At 44.2% G+C, this 22,527-nt stretch overlaps 1 protein-coding gene across 8 annotated transcripts in view; it reads right to left on the bottom strand.

Annotated features, from left to right (window-relative positions):
• The window catches only part of SAMD4A (sterile alpha motif domain containing 4A), a 224,610-nt gene that overhangs the window by 37,470 nt on the left and 164,613 nt on the right, over positions 1-22,527 (bottom strand). For 5 of the 8 annotated variants that reach the window (XM_054449791.2, XM_054449792.2, XM_063651606.1 and 2 more), the window contains 3 exons: positions 18,470-18,733; positions 6,848-6,957; positions 4,245-4,331 (listed from right to left, as the gene is read on the bottom strand). In XM_054449791.2, the coding sequence (XP_054305766.1) occupies positions 4,245-4,331; positions 6,848-6,957; positions 18,470-18,733 (461 nt within the window). Of the gene's footprint in view, positions 1-894; positions 1,004-4,244; positions 4,332-6,847; positions 6,958-18,469; positions 18,734-22,527 lie in introns of those variants that run through there. The other 3 variants (XM_054449794.2, XM_054449795.2, XM_054449799.2) reach the window with 2 other exon arrangements.

Genomic DNA, 22,527 nt, shown 5'->3' with positions numbered 1-22,527 from the left:
TTCTGCTCCAGTGACCATTCTAATTTTCCTTTTCCACCACATATCTTGAGAAGTCTGCAATTCTGTACCCCATGGCCCCTCACCCATTCACACCAACTGGTTCACAGGCTTCTGCTTCTGTTTCCTCCCATTCCCCTAAAAGTCCTATCATCATGGCACAGTGACCTGCTGAGGGCCAATTTCAGAGGACAGTGTTCCATCTCCATTGTACGTGACACTTCCATGGCACCTGGCGGGATTCCTTCCTTCAAACCCTCCCGACCCTCTGGGCGAGCACAACCTGTATTATTGTTCAGCCCCTCCATATCTTACGGTGCTCCTCAGGGCCTGTTCACGCTCTTGACACTTGACACACACTTCCGGGGAGTACCTATTATCAGTTACACTCAGATGATGCACAACTGGTCCTTTCAAACCTTGTGGAGCTCCTGGACTCTAGACCTGCTCTTCTGGCCACTGACTTGCCATTTCCACTTGGGTGTCTCACAGGCACCTCAGACTCAACCCTTCCCATGGACCTACATTTCCCGCCCCCACTTCTCCTATCTTTTCTGTCCCCAAATACTATGACACCAAACCCAAGCCTCGTCACAATCACTAGACTCCCTCTAAATGATCTCTATCCTCCTCCTCCATCCTCACTGCCTCTATTTTGGTTCAAGGTCCCATCAAGACTTGCTATAGTTTCCTAATGAGTTTCCCGGCCAGCATCCGGCTCTTCTGAAGGCTTCCCACCTCATCACTGCACAGCGGTCTATTTCACCTCAGGAAGCTTCCCCCACCTGCTATGGTGATGACATCGATCAGACTGGGTTGTGAGATCATATGGTGCCATATCTAACTGTCCCAATGCACATCCCCAGCTCCCCATGGCAGGAACCATATGTGACTCACGGTTAATCTCCAATGGATGGGGCAAATTGAGTCCCAGGCAGCTGCTTGATAAGGGTTCAGTAACTGAACAAAAGAGCTCTGCACACAGAACTCAAGACAGCCACCGCCGATTATGAACTAACTATGGGCGGGGCCCCAGCTATCTCCTTAGAAATCTATGTGAGGTAAGAATATGGGAGGCAGGCAAGGGCAGATGACTTTTTTTCCAACAGCATCATCAGCCCAGTGGTGTCTGTGAATGCCTGAGAAATGGCTGATTTGAGTCTGCCACTGGTGCCGTCAGTGGTAACAGGTTACAAACAACTCACTCCCTTGCAAAGCAGGAGAGGTAGGGGTTCCAGAGAAGAGAGAGGAGGGCCAGGGGATGCGTCCTCAGTGGATGCCTGAGAGAGACTGCCTCCCACCCCATCTCATCAGCTCATGCAGGGACGATACACGGGATGTCCAAACATTCGGGTATTCTGATGCAAGCTCAACCCAGTCATCTGACACACATAAGCTCTCTTCTCTCTCAAAGAAGTCAGACTCGACAAACTCACAATTTCTTTCCACTTGACCACTGGCTGCCATCACACTTTGCTCTGCATGTGGCATCTTTTTAGCTTTCCCATTCCAGTGAACAGGGGAGTCACTATTATTCTAGGTGCAAAATCTGGGACACGGAAAACATCACTGACTTATCAAAGGCTAGATGGAAAGTCAATGGCATGTCAGGGTCACCCTTGCTACCTGGCTGCCAGAGTGTTCCCCATGCTGACTTCTGCCAGGCTGCAGGGAATAAAGCTAACGGTAATTTGTCTCCCAGGTGGGTGCGCTGCCTCAGTGATGGAGGATATGAATGAATTCTCAAGGCTGCTCCAGAAAGAAAGGAAGAAATCACTCTTTTACCATAACACTTAGCAATCAAATCCTTATGCAAAATGTTTTCCGTACTTTCTAACAAAGAAAGAGTAAATTGGCCTTTTGAATGTTCCCCCAAAGAGAGTGGTTTCTCAATTTAAAAATGGCAATAGTCACTTAGAAAAGCTGCTTTCTAAAGTAGTATAAAATGAAAAACAACAACAAATAAACCTCAGGTTCAATTGGATAGCTCACTTGTAATTTGTAATTCACTTTAAGTAAGAAGAGGTCTTTAATCACGGATGTGCACGTGAGAAGCCTCTATCTGGCCAGAGGTTTAAAAAGAAACGTTTCTTACAAAGTTATATACGTATATTCTATAAATATATATAACATATATGCATTAAAAATAACTTTATATAGTCTATATGTGTAGGGAAAAGAAAGAGAGATCAGACTGTTGCTGTGTCTACGTAGAAAGGAAAGACATAAGAGACTCCATTTTGAAAAAGACCTGTACTTTAAACAATTGCTTTGCTGAGATGTTGTTAATTTGTAGCTTTGCTCCAGCCACTTTTCCCCAGCCACTTTGACCCAACCTGGAGCTCACAAAAACGTGTGTTGTATAAAATCAAGGTTTAAGGGATCTAGGGCTGTGCAGGATGTGCCTTGTTAACAAAATGTTTACAAGCAGTATACTTGGTAAAAGTCATTGCCATTCTCTAGTCTCAACAAACCAGGGGCACAATGCACTGCAGAAAGCCGCACGGACCTCTGCCCTTGAAAGCGGGGTATTGTCCAAGGTTTCTCCCCAGGTGATAGACTGAAATATGGCCTCGTGGGATGAGAAAGACCTGACCGTCCCCCAGCCCAACACCCATAAAGGGTCTGTGCTGAGGTGGATTAGTAGAAGAGGAAAGCCTCTTGCAGTTGAGATAGAGGAAGGCCACTGTCTCCTGCCTGCTCCTGGGAACTGAATGTCTCAGTATAAAACCCGATTGTACATTTGTTCAATTCTGAGATAGGAGAAAAACTGCCCTGTGATGGGAGGCGAGACATGTTTGCAGCAATGCTGCCTTGTTATTCTTTACTCCACTGAGATGTTTGGGTGGAGAGAAACATAAATCTGGCTTATGTGTATGTCCAGTCATAGTACCTTCCCTTGAACTTAATTATGACGTAGATTCTATTGCTCACATGTTTTTCTCCTTATTATCACCCTGCCCTCCTACTACATTCCTTTTTGCTGAAATAACGAAGATAATAACCAATAAAAACTGAGGGAACTCAGAGACCGGTGCTGGTGCAGGTCCTTGGTATGCTGAGTGCCAATCCCCTGGGCCCACTGTTGTTTCTCTATACTTTGTGTCTTATTTCTTTTCTTAGCCTCTCGTCCCACCTGAGTAGAAATACCCAGAGGTGTGGAGGGGGCAGGCCACCCCTTCATCTATGAAATTATACACACACACATCTTTGTGCACCTGCTGAAAAATTACCACTCCATTAAATGTTTATGTGCTCACAAAACTTGCTTTAGCGCTACCTCCCTCAATACTCTGTTCCCTTCCAAAATCCAAAAGCTCCCTGGGATTACTAGAAGAGGTTACCTCTAAAGCTCTGCAGGCTGCAAATACTCACAGAACTTCCCACCCACCACTCTTGCCTCCCAGTACCCATGAATAAGAATCCCAACCCTGAGGCAGAAGCAATGCTGGTTCACACTTGTGTGAGGCATGAGGCCTGCCCTCCTTTGGATCTTAGACGAAATCATGTCGTCATTAAGTCCTAAAAATGACATTGTTACCAGGGCAGCATCCAGACACAAAGGTAAGAAGAAGACCTGTCTAGGCAGCAAATAAAATGGGACAGTAGGCAGATGATCACCGCTTTTAACGTTGGAATAAACTTTTTTCAGCATTTAGCATTTTTGAGATGGTTCCTATCAGAGTCACAGGGACCCATTCTGTTAAGTTAAAGCCTGAAATTATTCTCTTGAGAGCCAACCATGTCTGCCTGCCAAATGCTTTTGAACCCCTCTATCTGCAGTGTACCTGTTGGTATTTACCACTCTGGGGGCAGCTTTTCTCAAAACAGACCCTCCCCTGGGAGGACAGTGAGACCAAAGCACACTGCATATTCCCTGCCCTGTTTTGCCAAGATTTCAGCCTCTGATTGTGAACTGGACACCTCACTGATCTCTACAAATGTATACGAGGCAGAGACACAAACGTATATAAAAAGGGTACATTTGACAGCACTTCATCAGGGCTCTAGGACGGCCAGGCAAGGCAGCCTGGGCCCAGGGAATAAGTACACTGAGGCATCAGCTTCCAAAGAAGCATGTACAACCAGGAAGTTTCACTTCAGAATCATTCCGTTTTCTCTGACTTTGGTAAGGAAACCGCATGGTATGCCCTAGAAGGTCTGTCGATGACACTTCCAGTGGAGAATTTTCCTTGGTCCATTTTCCCATAACGAAAGTGGAAATGTTCCCTCATCCGATAACTTACCCTTTCCAAAGACTTCAGGAGATTTTGTCTTTCTTTGAGCTTCTGAATACTGATGACAATTTTGTGTCTTGCACCTTTGGTAACATTCTGTAATTAAATAACAAGTTACATTTAAATGTATATTTAAAAACATATTTTTAAGAATCAGCTTACAGATTCTTGGAGGCTTTTACTGTCTTCTTTGTTTCTATATGTTCACGGGCTGATCAATATCCACTTATCTCTTGCATTAGTACCCATCGTCATAAACCTCTTCTTACTAAATATTATTATTATTTTTTGAGACAGGGTCTCACTCTAGTTGCTCAGGCTAGAGTACAGTGGCGCCATCTTGGCTCACTGCAGCCTTGACCTCCTGGGCTCAGGTGATTCTCTCACCTCAGTCTCCCAAGTAGCTGGGACTACAGGCCACCAAACCTGGCTAATTTTTGTATTTTTAGTAGAGACGGGGTTTTGCCATGTTGCCCAGGCTGGTCTCAAACTCCTGGGCTCAAGCAATCTTCCCACCTCAGCCTCCCAAAGTGCTGGAATTCTAGGCGTGAGCCACCGCGCCCAGCCATCTTCTTAATTCTAACTCCATCTGGCTACACATTTGCCCGTGTCTTTTGACTGTGCTTTTTATCTGTATTCGTATCTTTCTGTATCTTAGAGAGAGATGTGGAACAGCCAATTATTCTACCCAGCATGAAATTTCTTCATAGTCTTAGAAGATAATTTTTAAGTCATGCACTCTTCCTTTTCTCCAGGCTTTATAATTTCAGCCCCCCTCAGTTTCCCTGAAGGTCCCAACCCCATATAGATATTCATGGCTCTCTCAAACCCTCCCTGTGTTTTTACCCATCTTGAAAAGATGAGCAGCCCAGTACAGTCCACATGGAGTGTCATAAAACATGGGGAATTTCTGTTAGTTTGCAGCTTGTCTTCTGTTTCTCTAAGGAAAACTAGAATAGAAAATTACTTAAATTCATAATTCAGTCATCTCTTCAGGTAAATGATTAGGATTCACAGTAAGACTTGTGGATTTTATCTTCTTAACTGGGTAGTAATGGTGAGCCTAAGGATTTCGTTAAATAGTTGTTGATAAAAGATACTGCAAATTTCCTGATAGACAGCCCTTTCTCAAATAAGGTCTCTAACTCAAACGTCTTGCAACTATTCCATAGAATTCTTCTTAAAGAAGGAAAAGATAGGAATATCAATAACATCTTTACTAGAAAAATTAAGACTCAAATGACAAGTGAACCTAGTTTCTAAGATGAAACACTGGGGGTATATTTCTGTTTACCCTTAACTTTGGGTTCTAGTGAATTAAATCACTCTGAAAAGTTTGTGCTGGCCTCTGGCTTTGCCCTCAATTATTTCTTGTTTTTTTCCCCTCAAGTTGAACAACTGATGACTTAGATTTTTTTCCTCAACTCTGACCCAAACACAAAAATGCTCTTAGAAAAGTTCTCATCAACCCCTGGGATTTCAAGGAGGAATCAAGATCCAAAAAGAGGTGGGAGAAATGTTAGGAAGTTGAAATGAGTGCCTTTCATTCTCTGAGAATGTGCAGTGACTTTGGGCTTTGTGTTGTGTCTCCATATTGGGAGTCCGCCAGGCCTGCAGGGTTAAATGAGGGTACCGAATAAGCACTGGGGAACCGGTGATCTGCGGGGAGGTATGCGTCCAGACCAGCCATGCCCAAATGGTACAATCTCCTCTTCCTGCAAAGGAAATATTCTTAGCCTATTCAGACCATCGATTCTTTTAAATAATTGCTGAAAGGAAACTGAGGCCAATGTGAAACATGCAAATAGCATTTTAAACAAGAGAAACAAAGACATTGGTCAGATCCATTTACCCGAGCACAGCGTGGTAGGAAACATGCTTAGTTTCAGGGGTTCTGTTGACTGGCCTTGGGGAAAGATGCCTTAGAAGGAAGGGGAACCTTTGTCTTGTTATGGCATGCAGAAGGGAAATGAAATCTGAGACCTATGGAAATCTCATTCTCAATGATTGTCTCATGTTAGAAGAAAAAAATATTTTGTATAATTTACTCCAATCTCAACAAAGACTGGCCTGAACATGACTTTTTAAAAATGTTGGGGCGGGTCTGAGGCATGACCTGGTGCTTCTACTCAGCAGTCCAGTTAGAAGCAGGCTGATTTGTAACTGGACTAGACAACAGACAATGGATCTGTCACTTCCCAAACAAGCCAAGCCCTGCTCGGGCAGAGGGAGGGAGAGAGCAAGAAAAGCAAAGGCAGGGATGTAGATTCTTTGTGGCATGGTCAAATGTTACTTCTCCTAGGAAATTCCACCGATTCCTCCCTGGCACCTGGAACTTTCAAGTGTGCCAAGATTATGCCTTTTCACACCACTTGATCTCACCCTCACGACCCTGCAGTTATCTGCTTGTCTTCCATCTCCTATCGGACCCTGAAGGCAAGAATCCACCCAGTTTTACTCACCATGGAATGCTGGCCAGCACCCCACAGTTTCCAGCACAGGGCAAGCTATTGTGTGGGCATAGGTATGGGTCCAAACAAGGTTGTCCAGGCCTTGAACTTCAGGTCCTGCCTGGGGCACCCTCTCAGGGAACAGTCACCTCAAGTACATACCTGTGCCTCCAGCTGGCACTCGGTGAGGGCCATCATCTCCTCATAGGTCATCTGGGAGAAAAGCGCGGCATATTTGTGCAGGCGGAGGCTTTTTAGCCAGGCTGGAACATCTGTGGTGCAAGATGCGCAAGAGATGGGGAGAGAAATGAGAGGGAATGAGAAGAGATGACAAGAGATGTAGGAACAGAAAGGAAAAGAGGGTGATGGTCAAAGGAAAAAAAGAAAAAAAAACCTTTATGTTACTATGTATTTAATTTTAGCTGAGATGCAGAAGTCTCAGGCTAGCCCTGACATTCTTACTGGCGGGCTCCTTTATTGTACTTAGACCAGGAGTACTAACTTGGGGTCCATGAGCTTCAGGGAATTCAGAAATCCCCTAAAATTATATCCCAATTTGTGAGTAGATGGGGAGTTTTCTGGGCAGAGGGCCATCCATAGCTTCTATAAGATTCCCAAAGGGGTTCATGATCAAAAAGATGTCAGGGAACAACTGCATAGCTGGACCACTTCATCGAGCTGGAAAGAGCTGTCTTCGAATGTTAGAGCTACATGAGCAGAGTATGACCTCAAGATAATTTTTGTACATTCAATGCAGATTTTCACACACTGTTTCAGCCACTCCCACAGTGATAGGAAAATGGTGGAGTCACCCATTCCTAGGCTGATCTTTCCCCATGAAAAATGCCTCCCTATATATACCTGAATGGGAAAAAGGGCATCCTGATTCCCAAAACTGTTTCTGTCGTGGGGGTGTGTCCGCTGACCATTTCTCCAAGCTATGGAATGTATCCGGATGCATCTTTGACTTTTTACTTGATTGTCAACCAAAAATATATCAGGACTTGAAAGGCCCAAAGATTGGCTAGGCCGTAGGATAATGGAAGTTCTAAAGTGCATCTGAAATAACCCCCAAGTCTGAGATTCTAAAGTTAAGAAAAGTAAATGGTAACTGCATTGAAAATCCACAGGAGAACTATTACCTTGTTAAATAAAACCAAAACAAAGTATTTGCCCATATTCTTTTAGTCAGAGTTTGTGAGCTGATAGGATCTTTGGAAAGTTTCCAGAATCATCTTCCCTCATCCCTAGATCATTCTAAAGATGGTGAAATGAAGTCATTAATCCTAGATCACAGAGCAAGTGTGTGGTAAAATGGCAACCAGAACCCAGATCTCCTGATTCCTAGCTCATTCCTACAATGTACCAATTCTTATAAAATAAGGACCAAACAGCCTATCAGTGGCTGAAAAACAGTGGCTGTAAACTACTTTGAAATGCTAAAGCATTGGGTAAATGTTATTCCTGTTTTTTGTGAAGTATTATCTATTACCAATCATGTTGATTACAGGATTCTATCAATTGCTAAATGCTTTATTCTGAGGCACTGACCACACACATTCCAAAACAAGCGAGAACCTTCCAACTTTTCAATGTTCAGAGTAGATAAATGTTGAGATTGATGAAAGAGGCCTGGACTATTCTGAAATCAGGCCCTGCTTCCTGAGTGAACCAACTCTAGGTTTAGGGAATGTGGGTATGGGATAATCTCCTGAACTCAAAAGACTTAGGTGGGGATGATGGGCCTGGTGAGATTACTTGTTGATTTGCAGTAATGCAAAGGCCAATGAAGGGGAATTTCTGGAGAACTGAAATTGGACAGTCAATGGCATCTTAAGAACAGACTCAGTTATCTCAGGCTAGAAATCACTCCATTCTGTGCTTGAAAGCCCTTCACTCTACTATGACAAGCAAGAGTCCCTCTGTGACCATTATTAACAACAAACAGACAAGGCTTCCCCAACACATCATACTAACCCCTTACATCATCCTCACTCAAATTGCAGTTGGGTCAAGAGTCCAGGACATGGCAGCTCAGGAGTCTGGGACCTTCCATCCTGCAACATCCTGAAGCTATTTTACCAGACTTCATTTTCCACCATGCTTTTATTTCTGCTGAAATAATGCTAATGCTTCTGCAGAGTGAACGGCACTGATTTTAACTACAGCTTTGGCTTTCAGGCCAACGGCATGTTACCACTCTGTCACCAGGTTTCACATTTGCTATTTACATCTTGAAAGTCCCAAGCCACTGCTCAGAAAACTCAATGATCATGATTCAGAGAAGCCTGGGTAACCCAGTGGTGCTCTTGGGCACAATTCATCACAAAAGAGAAGGTAGCAGTCTCTTGGACCAAATTTTCACTGGGTGCCCTACAGCTGAACCATGCAAAATCCACTGATGATGAACAGAATCCTGAGCTATTGAATCGTGTTATAAACATAGTGCTTTATAAGCCAAGGTGATAACGTGGTGTTTTAAGAGTCAGAAAGTGTGGGGTGGAGTGCAAATCCCAGCTCAATCAGTGCTAGATCCTTTTCTATAAAACTATTTTGACAAGTTAGAATTGCCCTGGTTAGAGGAGTGGAAGAGCCGGCCTCACTCATTTAGTCAAAACACTGGGAGTAGTTTTCCTAAAAAAAGGCTCCTATCCAACTTCAAAACATGATGAATTAGGCCTTCCTGAAGAGTTACTTCTAGATGCATTCCTGGGCAATGTAAGCTCCTTTTGGCCCTGTGTTTCTTGAGGCAGGTACACATGGACACTTGTTTTAGAGCAAGCATTGTCCTATCTCAGTGCCATGTGCTCGAAGAGCACTCCCTCCTGTAAGGAGAACGGAAAAACAAAGAAGAGGAAATCCCAGTTCTTAAGAACATAGCCTACTAACCTTTCACCCTCTGGATTGTGGTGAAGTACCTTCCCTTGCCAAGAATTAGAACAAAACTGTTAAAAAAAAAAAAAAAAAACAGAGAAGCAAGAGCCTTGACCATTTCATTCTCCCGAAGTCAGGAATTCTAATGACTTGGATGCTGGATTCTGTAAGCTGTTGGCCAGGGATAGACTCAAACTAAAAGCTCAGGTCCTTTCCCGTGGTCCAAATGCCACATTGTTGGATGCAATGCTAAGAACCACCTACTGTAACTTCCCATCTACCTTTTACATTCTGTGAAGCTGTGGGCTGTGGCTATGGTTGGAAAATGCAGGCAAACAGGGAGAAGCAGAACTGTTTCCTGCAGAAGCTGATATGTGATTGAAGGCATGCACGCCTCTGGTTGGCACACACCTGTTTGGCTTCCCTGGATGCTCCTGATGGACATGCCACTGGGGGTCTCAAACTAGAAAGTCACTCTCTTATGCAGTGTGAGAAAGATAAAGATGCTTTTGCTATATGCTGGGCTGACTTCTTTGCCAAGTGTGGGAATCCTGATATTTGCTCATTCAACATTTATTGCATGCCTATTATGGGAGCCAAGCTCTGTGAAGACATGACCCTTCCATTAAGGAACTTTTAATCTAGAGAGAATGGCTGACTTATACAAAAATTATAACAGCAATAGGACAAGCGCTGAGTATACATAGGGTTCTAGGGGAGCACAGAACGATGAGCCTTGTGGTTTGCCATGGGGAGTGAGGGGCAGCTTCAAAGTACAATAACTTGGTGTCTCCACTGGGATGGCCACAGTGAGGAAGCCATTTCAGGAAGCAGGAAGGAAACACAGAGTCAAGAGGGCATTCAGGGTAGAGCAGACACATGGGTGGATGGGGGGAATGGCTAGAGACAAGGCGGGTCAAATAGGCAGGGGGTCAAATGGCTGAGATATGCAATGCTGAACAAAGAGAGTAGACTTCTTCTTGTGGGTGGCAAGAAACTGCTGAAACCTGAGTAGCAGAACACAATCAGATCAGTGTGCTAGAAAGGCAACGGCTATCAATGTAAAGGCTGGCCTGGCGGATGGTGACAGTGGAGGGCAGGACATGAACTTAGGAAGATCCCGATGATGGCTTGGGATGCGTGACAGAGGAGAAAGGATGGAAATTGACAGTACTTGAAGAGCAGGGAGTGACAGAGACAAAGTAGCTGGAGATGACTCCTTTGATTCAGGTTTGGTGAGACAGAGAAAACAGGTGAGCAGCAGGTTTGGGGTGAGAAGAGAGAGAGGGTAAACTCCATTTGAGATCAGCTGGCTGTCAATGTGTTTCGGTCATACAAGGGGAGAAGTCAACCAGTCAAGGTCTTGGAAGAAAAGTCTGAGCTGGAGAACAAGGTTCCTTGTCAGTAGTTCATGGTGGTTGCTTTAGCCACAGAAGTCGGTGAATCTCTCTGGCAAAGAGCATGGGGTGAGAGCCATGCTAGAGCTCTGGGAGTAGCAGACTTTCAGGGGGAAGTGCAAGGAGAGAATGCCAACAGGTAGGAGGTTTCTGGGACAAAGCACCACCATGCATGTGCACATCAGTGGATCTCATCCCACAGTCTTCATCCTTCAGAAAGCTCCTTCTAGACCTTGCTGCAAGTCCACACTGATTTATCTTCTCATGGTCATTCTTGATAATAGTGCTACACCCATCTTGTATATGTCCTATATTTGCCTGCTGGTCTTTACCAGTGTGATCCAGTTTTAAATCATGCTGATTTCTATTTCCTTTTTAGAATTTAGATAAATCAGCCACAGGGAGGCTGTGTGGTGTGTACAACAGTTCACACAGAAACGGGGCTCCAGTTAGAACTGGGAGTGCTTGTCTCTAATGCGTGCTGCAGAAATGGCCACAAATTTGAGTCAGATCAACAGACCATGCAGCACCTGACCCACAAACAAGGAAACCCCAGAAGACAGAAAGATGGGATCGATATTGCTGAAGAGCCCAATATCGAAAGCAGCACGAAGGGCAGGGAAAGGCATCTCTGGCAGACAGAAACATGAACAACCTTGTTCCCACGCAAGGGCTCACGTAGGGGTGGTCCTGGTATCTGCAGATGGAAGATCAACTCCCATTCACCACGGCAAGCCAGGCTGCTCTCAAAAGCTCTCTCCCTCTAAGATATGACTGCACCCTTGGTCTCTGAGGGGGAGAAGAGGAAAGGCAACTGAGGGGTAAGAAGGTACCCACTCTTCACTACTGAAGTGGGAAGGAAAATGTTCCTTTCAAAAATGAAGAGAAGTTTAGCAGCACCATCAAGGTTACAGAAGCTTGTCTTTGTTTCTGGCCAGAGCAGAACAAGCAGCCCAACTCTGTTCCAGCCTCTGTGCAAAAGACAGCAGGATTGGTCTTGGGCCTCATTGGAGCTGGATCCTCCTCAGTGTGCTCCTTGATGCTGGCAAGTGTCCATGGAGGCCTCTGAGGAGGCTCCAGGCTTGTGGGAAGCATATATGGGTCCCGGAACGTGAGAGGTGGCCTATTTTGGAGTAAAACACCACTTTGACATGTTAGATACAAAGAGGGCCTAACCTTCTACCCGCAGTTTCCGTTAGAGATGACAGGCGAAAGTGCTGTTTTAAAGCAGCCTGCTTTGTGTCATTAAACAGTGGCTGTGTCCATATCAAAGGCTGCCTCTGTGTGCCTGCACAGTCCTTAAAGCTTCAGAGGAAAATATATGCTTGGTAAGGAGTGAAGGTTAAAAGTCTCATGACTTTTCAAATTTGCGGGAATCCGGAGGACTTGCTTTTCAAAGACATCAGGGCTCTCAGCCTATCTGAGAAGAGTTAGCACAACTCCTGGCCCAGGAGCACTCATCCCTGTGGGTCATGTCTTGGCATTTGGAAATTAAAAACAAAAATACAGCACATTTATTCAATACTGGCCTTCCTTTAAGTGAATTCAAGCAGGCAGCTAGAAAGTCAACATCAAGAAAATAATGACCAGTTTCAATGACAGCCATGCTGAAACATGTCCCAGCCACTCATGGAGCTGTGCCACTCCCACTCCATCACTCAGACCTCTGTGACCCTCGGAACTGCTGTATCTGCAACCTTTCTTACAAAGGTTTCTGACAGGTTCCTTTTTCTTAAAGAGGATCTCACCTCTCCGTAATTTTTCCATTCTCATTCCGGAGAATCAGAGGTTCAAAGGTCTACATTTCAAAAACAACTGAAAACCCCAAACCAGCTATTTCAGAGTATTTCAGACAACATATTTCCTTTACTATAGAGAGAAAAAGTTTATCTAAGTTTCATCTAATGAAAATCTTCTTAGAAAAGGCAAACAACATATTCTCACAGTCAATGCCCCCCACTCTTAATTGCTGTATTTCCATCAAGGTTCCCGGAGCCAATTGTTTCTTTTTCTACTTTTATCATGTCTATATACAAATAATACATCAGTTTCAATGGCTTCTATATTTGTGTGCTAACATAATGCCAAACATCATAAGCATACCCAGTTGGTGTTGATTCGTAACAGTGAGGCTGAAGCTCACAGCAAGAGAAACAGAGTGCCAATCTCTACCCCTCTTCACACAGGCAAGTACAACAAGAAAGTCATATAGCTCCTTGCTTCCTAGGAGCCCAAATCTATGGCTTTTTCTACCCAGCTATCTGGAATGAAGTCCCTCAGATGAACTTGGCTTCAGGTGAGTGTAATATCATGCTAAAACTGCAGGCGAGGAGAGGAAGTCGGGGCTGTTAGTGAGGCTGGGCCAGCCAACAGCATGGTGCACAAAGGGGGTTGCACACCTCCACTGGAATGTTCTACAGTTCCCACGCTCACCAGGCCCCATGCTGCCCCCCCATTCTATTTCTCCTCCTCTATGTCCTTTGCCTTAGATGACACCGTGGCTTATCCAGATGTCCCAGGCAGACACCTGGGCATCATCCTAAATTTCTCCTGCTCCATCCCTGTCTATTCAATTGGTTACCAAGCCCTCTCAGCTCTATCTCGTGAAGAACCCTGAATACTCCTTTGTCTCTGTTCTCACTGCTGCTTGCGTCGGTCCCACTTCCTTTTCCCCCTCAATTACTGAAACATCCTCTACCTCTCTGCTGGCCTTCAAATCTGGAATCCTCTGTCCCTTCCACACTTTGATGTATATTCCACTCTGCTTTGAAGGTCATATTTCTAATATGTAGACCTAAGCAGGTCATTCTGCTGCAGAAGTTCCTTCAATAGCTTTGGGATAAAAGAGAATGTCCTTTGCAAGGCCCAGGGTCTGGTTTTTCCCTCTCCAGACCTCTTTTTCCCATGTGCCCTTAACACTCAAACCATGGGATCCACTTGGTCAAGCACCCTTGTCACTGTGATTTCGTGAATGCTGTTCCCTCTGCATAGAATGCCCTTCCTTCACTTACTATTTGGCTGACCTGTAGTCATGCTCTGAGACTCAGCTCTAGGCCTCTCCTCCTCTAGGAGCTTTCTTTGACTTACCTCCACTTTGAATGAGGGTCGTTCATGGTGCCCGCCCTGACCCAGGGCAAGTCTTTAAGACAGCATATTTTCATAGCAGGGCACTTGCATTAAGTGCCTGTTTTTTGCTCATCTGACAGTGATTCGCTTCAGGCAGGAACAGTAGCTCTCACCCCTGTCTGCCCAGAAACTAGTTAGTCCAAAGTTTCTCTCAGCAGGTGCTCAAAAAAGTCAATTGACTTGAATGAGGACAAAAGTAACCTGTGAATCAGTCATTTCCCCTGCTCTTTCCTCCCATGTAATGCAGCCACATCATTCATCATAGCTGTGGCATTTTGTTAAGTCTTAGCGTGTTGGGTTTATGTACCATCTTTGAGAACATGGTGCTAATTTAAGTGGGAAATGTGCGTCTTCTGCCAACTGACTTCTATATTTTCTCTCCAGGAAATTAAGAGAATGTCTTTTCTCTCTTTTTCTTGGCCACCTGGAAGTCTTGTATGAGACAAGAGGCAACAGAGCACATTCCACTCATGAGTTGTCCAGGGAAAGAATGGTATTACTGTTGAGTACCAACTCACAATTGAGAATCTTTCCCGAGATGAGTCACAGTGAAGTTTTTGAAATGAACAAAGACAACTGGATGTAGAAACCAAACCAGCCTCCTTAGTCCAAACATGTATAACCAGTAGCCTCCACAGGGAAGGGTAAAGGGAAGAAAGTTCCTATTTCAGTTGTTTCCCACTTCTCTTGGGTTAGTTTCAAGCTAAATGGTGGATCTCATTTTTTCTTTAGCTTGAGATATTAGCGTGAGATCTTTACCTCAAGAGACACTTAATCTGTACTTCGAAGTCTACTTAAACCATAAGGATGGACATTTACTAAAGATGGAAAACCAAAGCACTGTGGGCAGATGTCATTAATCCTTTGAGAGTAGGAGCCGGTCTGCTTGGGAGAGAACTTAGTGACAGTCCCTGGCAGGGAGTGCTAACACCAAGACAAGAAGGGGGCTTGATCCATGCATGGGAAAAACACAAAGAGCAAGAATGCTGGACCATGAGATTTATTCCATACCCTTGACCCAAGAGGTACACTCCTAAGGGAGGATGTGTAGCCAGACCTGGCCAGTCTAGCTAGATGAAAGGAAGGAATGGATGATTACCACAGTGTTTCAGAGAGATATTCACAGCTGTTGGTCATAAAGAGGAATTCACACTAAATAAATTTCAACTATAGTAACTTTTTATTCTTTTCCCAAGGTGCAAGATGAGAGCAAGACACATTCCATCTGGAATTTGAGAACTCTCCCAAATTCTACTAAGCTTTCTTATTGTTCTTCTAAACTGGATGTTTAATGATTAGAATAATAGCATTAGATGATGGCACCCCAATGTGGACCAGCAAGTACTTTAAAACAGCTGACACACCTGCCAAAGGGCCTGGGTCATGGAAAAGAAAGATTGCAGAGCCAAGAGGAAGAGTCAGCTCTTTTTCAAAGCACTTCACTTGGTTTTATATCTCATTTCTTCATTTTTATTTTTTATTTTTTTATTTGAGATGGAGTCTCACTCACTCTGTTGCCCAGGCTGGAGTGCAGTGGCATGATCTTGGCTCACTGCAACCTCTATCTCCCGGGTTCAAGTGATTCTCCAGCTTCAGCCTCCAGAGTAGCTGAGATTACAGGTGCACGCCATCACACCTGACTAATTTTTGTATTTTTAGTAGAGACGGGGTTCTGCCATGTTGGCCAGGCTGGTCTTGAATTCCTGACCTCAAGCGATCTGCCTGCCTCAGCCTTCCAAAGTGTTGGGATTACAGGTGTGAGCCACCGCACCCAGCCATATCTCATTTCTTTAAAAGTGTGAATTATTTTGAAAATTAAACCAGCACCTGCTCTTAGACACGGAGATCAAATGACAAACCCTTGGGTTATGAGCAGGGCTGCTCCTTGGGTGCACTCATAGGAAGTCATTTTGAATAATATCTGGTTGCGGAAGAGTCCTCAGCAGTGGCATCTTGCAGCAAGGCTGGGGAGGGACATTTGTATTGAACAAATACTGGCCCGTGACACTTCAGAATGCTAGTGTATTTGGGTGTGGACATTTTTTCTGTCTGACCTGTCAGCTAAACTGCAAACATACTTTTCCCACAAATATAATCCTTCATCATCTATAATGTTTCTTCCTTCAAACTTTTTTTTTTTTTTTTTTTTCATTTAACTTGCTATTGACTTTATACTTGGAATTCCAATCCAGGGAAGTTCTTGGAAGAAGGGAAGTTCGATAGGTCAGAGAAGGTGGAAATACAGCAGGCCATCAAATATCCTGTTTTCTGGCTGCACCCCTTGGACCTATAAAGAAAATCCTGGATATGAGATCTTGTCTGTGTCATTTTTTCTGACTGAATAGGCTCTGAGGAGATAGTTCTCACCAATTCTAACGAGAGGAATCGAATAGGCTTAGATATGGTATATTCCTTAACCTTTGCAATATTTTGGCTTTTGTCCTAAAATGGGGATAAGGCATTTATTCAACTTTTCTCTCATTTCTCTTTAAAAACCTGTTATCTTTATTTCTCACCTCAAAATGGCAGCACTCAATGAGCATACCTTGACCTACTTTGGGAGAATGTCGAAAGTGTGCATAAGGGCCTGAAAAAAAAAAAAAAAAAAGGAAAAAAGAAAAAAAGGAAAGAAAGAAAACAAAGTAAAAGGAAGAAGAATAAGTGTCCAAAAACCAGACAGTGGAATCAGCATTCGTCTTTGGGCGAGATCTTTCTCCTGGTGAATGGCCCTTCTATAGGATCCTCCTTGCCCTTCAAACACAAAGGCCAATGCTTCCTCCCCACAGTTACCAACTAGAACCGCAACACAGGCTTTCTTGGAAACCTGTCCAGACACTGAACTTCACCTGGAAAGAAGCTAGCTAAAAGTAACGGCTGTCTCAGCCTCCCTTGGTCTTTCAGCTATTTTGATGCCGATTGACAAATGCCAAGCCAGTCTACCTACAGCAGGGTTGAGCCTCACCTGCTACGCATCACCTGGGGCTCAGCTGCTTGAACACATAACCATGTAGCATAAACTCAGAAGTGGGTTTTGCTAGTGCTCCAAAATTGTGATACAGTCCCCTGAAAACTCTGAAGTAGAAAGAGGACACACATCTCCTTTGTACCCAAGTGACACATGGCTTTTGCTGCCTGTTATATACCTTTAAAGACCCATTTGTATCAGCATTAAGACACATCCCCTCACTCTGGGCACTCAGCACTGGAACCATCAATGAAATGGGGGTGGGATGGAGAGGGCAGAGGCCTAAGCAGGAGGAAGATTCAAGGAATGTGCCAGGGGAGCAGCTTCTTGTCAGTCTCATTCCCAGAGTTGACAAGCTTCATTTTTTCAGTCTGGTGCTCCCTTATAACCAGTGGTTGGGCAGTCATGGGCATGCTTTCTGTGCCAGGCTTCCATGAAGGGAGGGGAATCAGTACAGAGCTTCCTATGTCGACACTGATCATTTACAAGGGGAAGATCGGAAACAGCAAACCTCAGGACTATTAATGCCAGCAAACAGGGTGTTCTCAGAGCCTCCCCTCAGCATGCTAGTCCCCCAAGCATGAGTGGTTACTGTTTCACCATCTAAAATTGTTATTAGTGTGTCTCTGATGCGCATCTTTGCCTAAGGGCTTCCCAGCCCTTGTACAAGTGGAGTCTAAAAATATAGCATGCACGTATCCTCTTTGTACCTATCATAAGTAATTTGGAAATCTATCTCCTGAGGAATATCTTTAGAAGAGGGTAGATTCACAAGGCAACGGAGGAATTTATTTATGCTGTACAAAAGGCCTTTATCACCTGTATGCAAATCTGTTATCAGGATTAAAACACTGTTAGAGATTCTCAGTGGTATTTTCATGTCCCTTAAATAGATGTAGAGGAAAGGGTTTAAAGGTTTCTTTGGATATCAAAGAGAAGAGGAGAGAGAAAGGAAACACTACTGCAATTCTGCATTAACATAGACTTAAAAAGGAAAAAAAAAAATCCCATGGTTTGTTTTTCTGAATTACTGACAGGTCCCGGGCCACAGCAATGAGGTAGAAGGTTGAAGCAGCTCAGTAGCTTTACAAACAGAAGATCCTATCACCATTAGCTGTGACTCATTTAATGGTCTGCAAGTCACTGCAATGCAAAAAAAAAAAAAAAAAGAGAGAGAGAGAGTGTGTTGACCTCTCTTACTCTGGTTCCTATTTCCCAGATTTTGGCAAGAAGCACTGGAAGGGGAATCTGAGCCCTTTCTGCCATGGTCAACCTGGAGTTTTGGAAGGGACAGATCAAATGCGTAAGCCTGGGGAAGGGGTGGGCTCCTTCTCTCTTGCTGACTACCTCGCTTTTTTTACCCTCTGGTCTCCAATAAAGGGAGGGGCTCTGTCCCCAGTGGTTTCTCGTTTAGTCACTCACCTTTCATCCCACTACCTTCTTCTTGGAATGTGTTACGAGCAGTGGTCTGATCTTCTAAGTGTTCACTCCCACCACTTCCTGAAGAGGCTACACTGCTTTGTGGAGACAGGGGGGCATGATCGGATGGGAGGCACTGGGGTCCTCTAGCTCGTAAGTCCTCATGAGACATCCATCCATGTCCTAGAGGCTGGTTTGGCACATTCATGGGTGGGGTAAGGGACACAGATCGTTTCAAAGGGCTGTGGTGTGCCTGGCCTGAGAGAACTGGAAAAAAAAATAAAATGAAATAGGTTATTCGCCCCCCTTTATCCTGGGACACCGAAGAACCCACAATACCTCTTAACCCTGAGAGATACCACTAACTGTCTTCCAACTCCATCCATGGTCACAGCAGGTTGAATACAGGCCTGGCATGGTCGTTTTCTTCAGGTGGTTTAAAAGGATGCAGTCTGTCCCTCTCAGTGGGTTAGGTTTCTCCAAGGAGGCCAAACCTATAGTGCCCACACATTGGTCCTTAGCCTTTGTGGGTCTGGATCTGATTTTGGTTCTAACTCTAGAAACCAGGATTCATAGGAGTGGGTCCATAAATCAGGCAAGGCTTGACAGCCATATCTGCCAAAAGCAAAAAGAACATGTACTGGACAAGTGTGTTGCTGCTGTTGTTTTTTAAACAGAAATTCTGACATTACCCATGTTGTTCAGGAGGACATCTTGAAGGGCAGCCAGGCTGGCCATTGTTTGGGATCTTTGCAGGGCTGAACCAGAAGAAGGTGGACTAATCTTTCCAACCAGGATTCAGGGAACTATGGCCTCTGAAGGGCGGTATGGCTCAGCAAGGGCCCCAGTACTAACATGACCTCAGGGTATGGGGCACTGCAGCTAGCTGTGGGTGAAAGGGCTGCTTCTTCTAGGGCCGATTCTTTCCCTTAGCCTCACAGGTTAATGCTAAACTTTGTACTGCAAACACTTCCAGGTAACAAGGCTTTCATTCAGGAAGCTGGGAATGAATGGTTTTTACCAGCATGTTCAGCCCTTCTGCACAGTGGGCAACATCTGCGCAGCCCCCATCTTTAATTTCTTTTCCAGAAAACTAGGAAAAAGCAACATAACTCATATAACTAGCCAAATTAAATTGAAGCCATTCAAGGGAGGGATTTAACAAAAACCAACACTGAGGGAGCCGATGTTACCCTTGGTTGGTTTTTCTGGGTGTGTAAAGTGACAACTTTACAAAACAAGTCTATTCATAACATTCTCTCAGTACCAGTTCCTGACAGGTCCAGTTTATTTTGACTGCTGCTGTACTAACATGGAATTGAGCCACATGCATTTTTAAACATTTTTCAGGGAAGCCATTAAATTCCATCTCAGGCTCTATCCCCATCAATGAGGCATTTGCTCTCCCAAATTTAGATGAGCACTTCTTTGTGGGTGTTAATATGTGTTTTTCAGTAAGCAGACCAGGCATCTCAATGGTGAGAGGTCCTGCTTTTGGTTAAACTGCATTTCTGGTAGGGCAGTCCCAACATAAAGGCCTGGGCAGATTACTGTGTTCCCTACTTCAAAAGATAAAGACCAGAGTCAAAAGGCTGGATGTTTCCAGAAAGTGTGTTTGGGGCAGTAGTGGGCTGGGTAAGCTGCTGCCGGGCAGCTGGCAGTCACCAAGCCTGACAGCCACTGAGCTCAGGCCTCTGTGGTCAGTGTTTCCATTTGGCCTTGTGTGGCCAGAAGGGCAGCCTTGTATGTGAAGCGGGGACAATCGGAAGGGCTAGAAACTTCTTTATGAATGAAAAGGGAGGACACAAGAGAGCTACCGAGTTTGGTATTTGTAACCTGAGAAATTTCCAATTTTGGTAGATTCTATCAAAGGCAAGGAAATATCATCTAAATTAAAAATATGCAAAGGGAACATTGTTTAAAAAATATCGACCCTAACAGGCTTAAATGGCTTGCATTACTGCTAAATAGACTAGGGAAGAAACTATTTAAAAAGGCTCCCTGGAAAATGCATTGCTACCAGGTTGGACCAGAATTAGCAAGAAGAAAAGGGGGGGAAAAGCAGAGAAAGAAAGAAAAAAAATAAAACGAAGCAGCAGCAAAAATGAAAAGAGAAGCCAATAGGAAGAAAAGCCAGACATCCAGAAAATCCATTTCATGCCTGTCTAAGTATTTATATAAAATTGGGCAGACTGTTTAGGGCTGCCCTGAGTGCTGGGACATTCCAGCTTAGACATCTTTGCTTTCTGGTACTTCTGCAACCATTTCAGAATATCTGGTGGATGCTTTGACTGGTCCCTGCCAGGTGTACCCCAAGTGGAAGTGGGGGTTCCTCAGCGTAGCCAGGATTAGAGTCAGTCTGAAACCACACAAACAGGGCTTGCCAAAGAGGGACACACAGCTCAGAGACAGTGGAACCCTTAGTACCTGGGCTGGTTAGAGGCCATAACTGAATAGGTAACTAATCGCTAACCACAGGAGGTTACTGCTAGGATAGTCCTCATCTTCATATGGATGCTGAGAACAATACAATATGTACACTGTAGTTGAATTCCATTATTTCATGGAGCCCATTTGCTTCTTTCCATCTAATACGTTTTTAATCCATGCTATCTCCTCCACTGAGGGGCATCCTTGGGGAAGCTGTCAGTTATCCAAGGACTTCACTGGCTATTGAGATTGGAGCTAAATGTTTACCTAACTTAATGGACTTACAGGGATTTGTACATAGAAACCCACACCCATTTCTTCACACTTTTCTGAGCTTAACTGAAGTTATAAGGGATATGATATGAACTTGGCCTCTGCCTCTAAGGAAACATCAATTATACCTGAGGTGCCAGGGTCTTTTCCTGATGACTTTCTATAAAGGGCTCATACCCTCTATATCATAACTAACACTTCTTGGTTCCCACAGCTGCCGCCAAATTCAGGAATATCTCCGTAGGGGCCAACGTGCTGTGGCAACCAAGCACAATGCCTCACACCAAGCTTCTGATTTGCAGACAGGGCCATGGGTTTAGAGCCAGGCTGAATGCCACACCTCAATCAAAAGTCGTGCTAGGTAAATGCCTCTGTTCTCCAAAAAGAACCGAGGCCTGGAGGCAGTACAGGCTTGTCTTCTTGTGGGAAGGAGACTAAAACAGGTGACAGGTGCCTTGGCAACAGTGCCACTTTGGGGTGAAGACAGATCTTCAGGTTTAGGCAATGGTGACCACAAAGTTGATTTTGGTGTTACCTCTTGCGCTGGAGCACTTTGTTTGGCATAAAGTGGCAGAGGAAATACTGTCATGGGCAGAAAGAGGCTACAAGAAAATAGGCCATGCAGTTGTGGAATTGATGAGGTGGCCAGTGGCAGAGTAGCAGTGGTTGTTTCAACCCCAGCCCCTACCCTTTTTTAACTAAGAGACCTCATTTGAAGTGATGACAAACAGAGGGTGATATGGACATTCGGGCAAAATTTTTTTTTTTTTTTTCCTATGAGTAGACGGGAGGAGTGGTAAATACAGACTTCTGAGAAGCTTAGCAGTGTGGTGCTAGCTGCCCCAGCATGTCTCTAGCCAGAGGCTTCTAGATGTTCTTGCTTGTGGACTGCTGTGCAGTAGACAATGGCCAACGATTCATTCAGACCTCAGCTACCCAGAAGTCCTATTCAAATGCTGCCCAATTAAGTATACCTTTAAAAAAAAATCTCAACCTAGATTAGAAATTGGCAAGTCCAGCAGAACTGAGGTCCTCAATTTATACTGCATTTGCGACTTTCATAATAGTGCGGGTAGAGGGACAGCATATTTCAGGATGGATTCATTATATTGAAAAGCATACTGAAAATTACTCAGGGGAACAAAATTGTGCCTTTTTCCTCTTAAAACATGGAAACCAACATTTAATAATTGTATATAGTATGGATCCAAAATTGCTTGTATTTTTAAAAACCTCTATAAAAAATTTTAGGTCTGTATATACACATATATATGCCAGTATGCATGCATGCATATATCATTAGGACACTAATTTTTGGAACTTTTTCAATTCAAATGAATCAAAAGTAAATAATAACT

Source organism: Pongo pygmaeus, chromosome 15 (assembly GCF_028885625.2).
Source record: "Pongo pygmaeus isolate AG05252 chromosome 15, NHGRI_mPonPyg2-v2.0_pri, whole genome shotgun sequence".
Classification (NCBI taxonomy): domain Eukaryota; kingdom Metazoa; phylum Chordata; class Mammalia; order Primates; family Hominidae; genus Pongo; species Pongo pygmaeus.
Note: the sequence above shows the minus strand (reverse complement) of the source record. Positions and strands in the feature narration are given on the sequence as shown.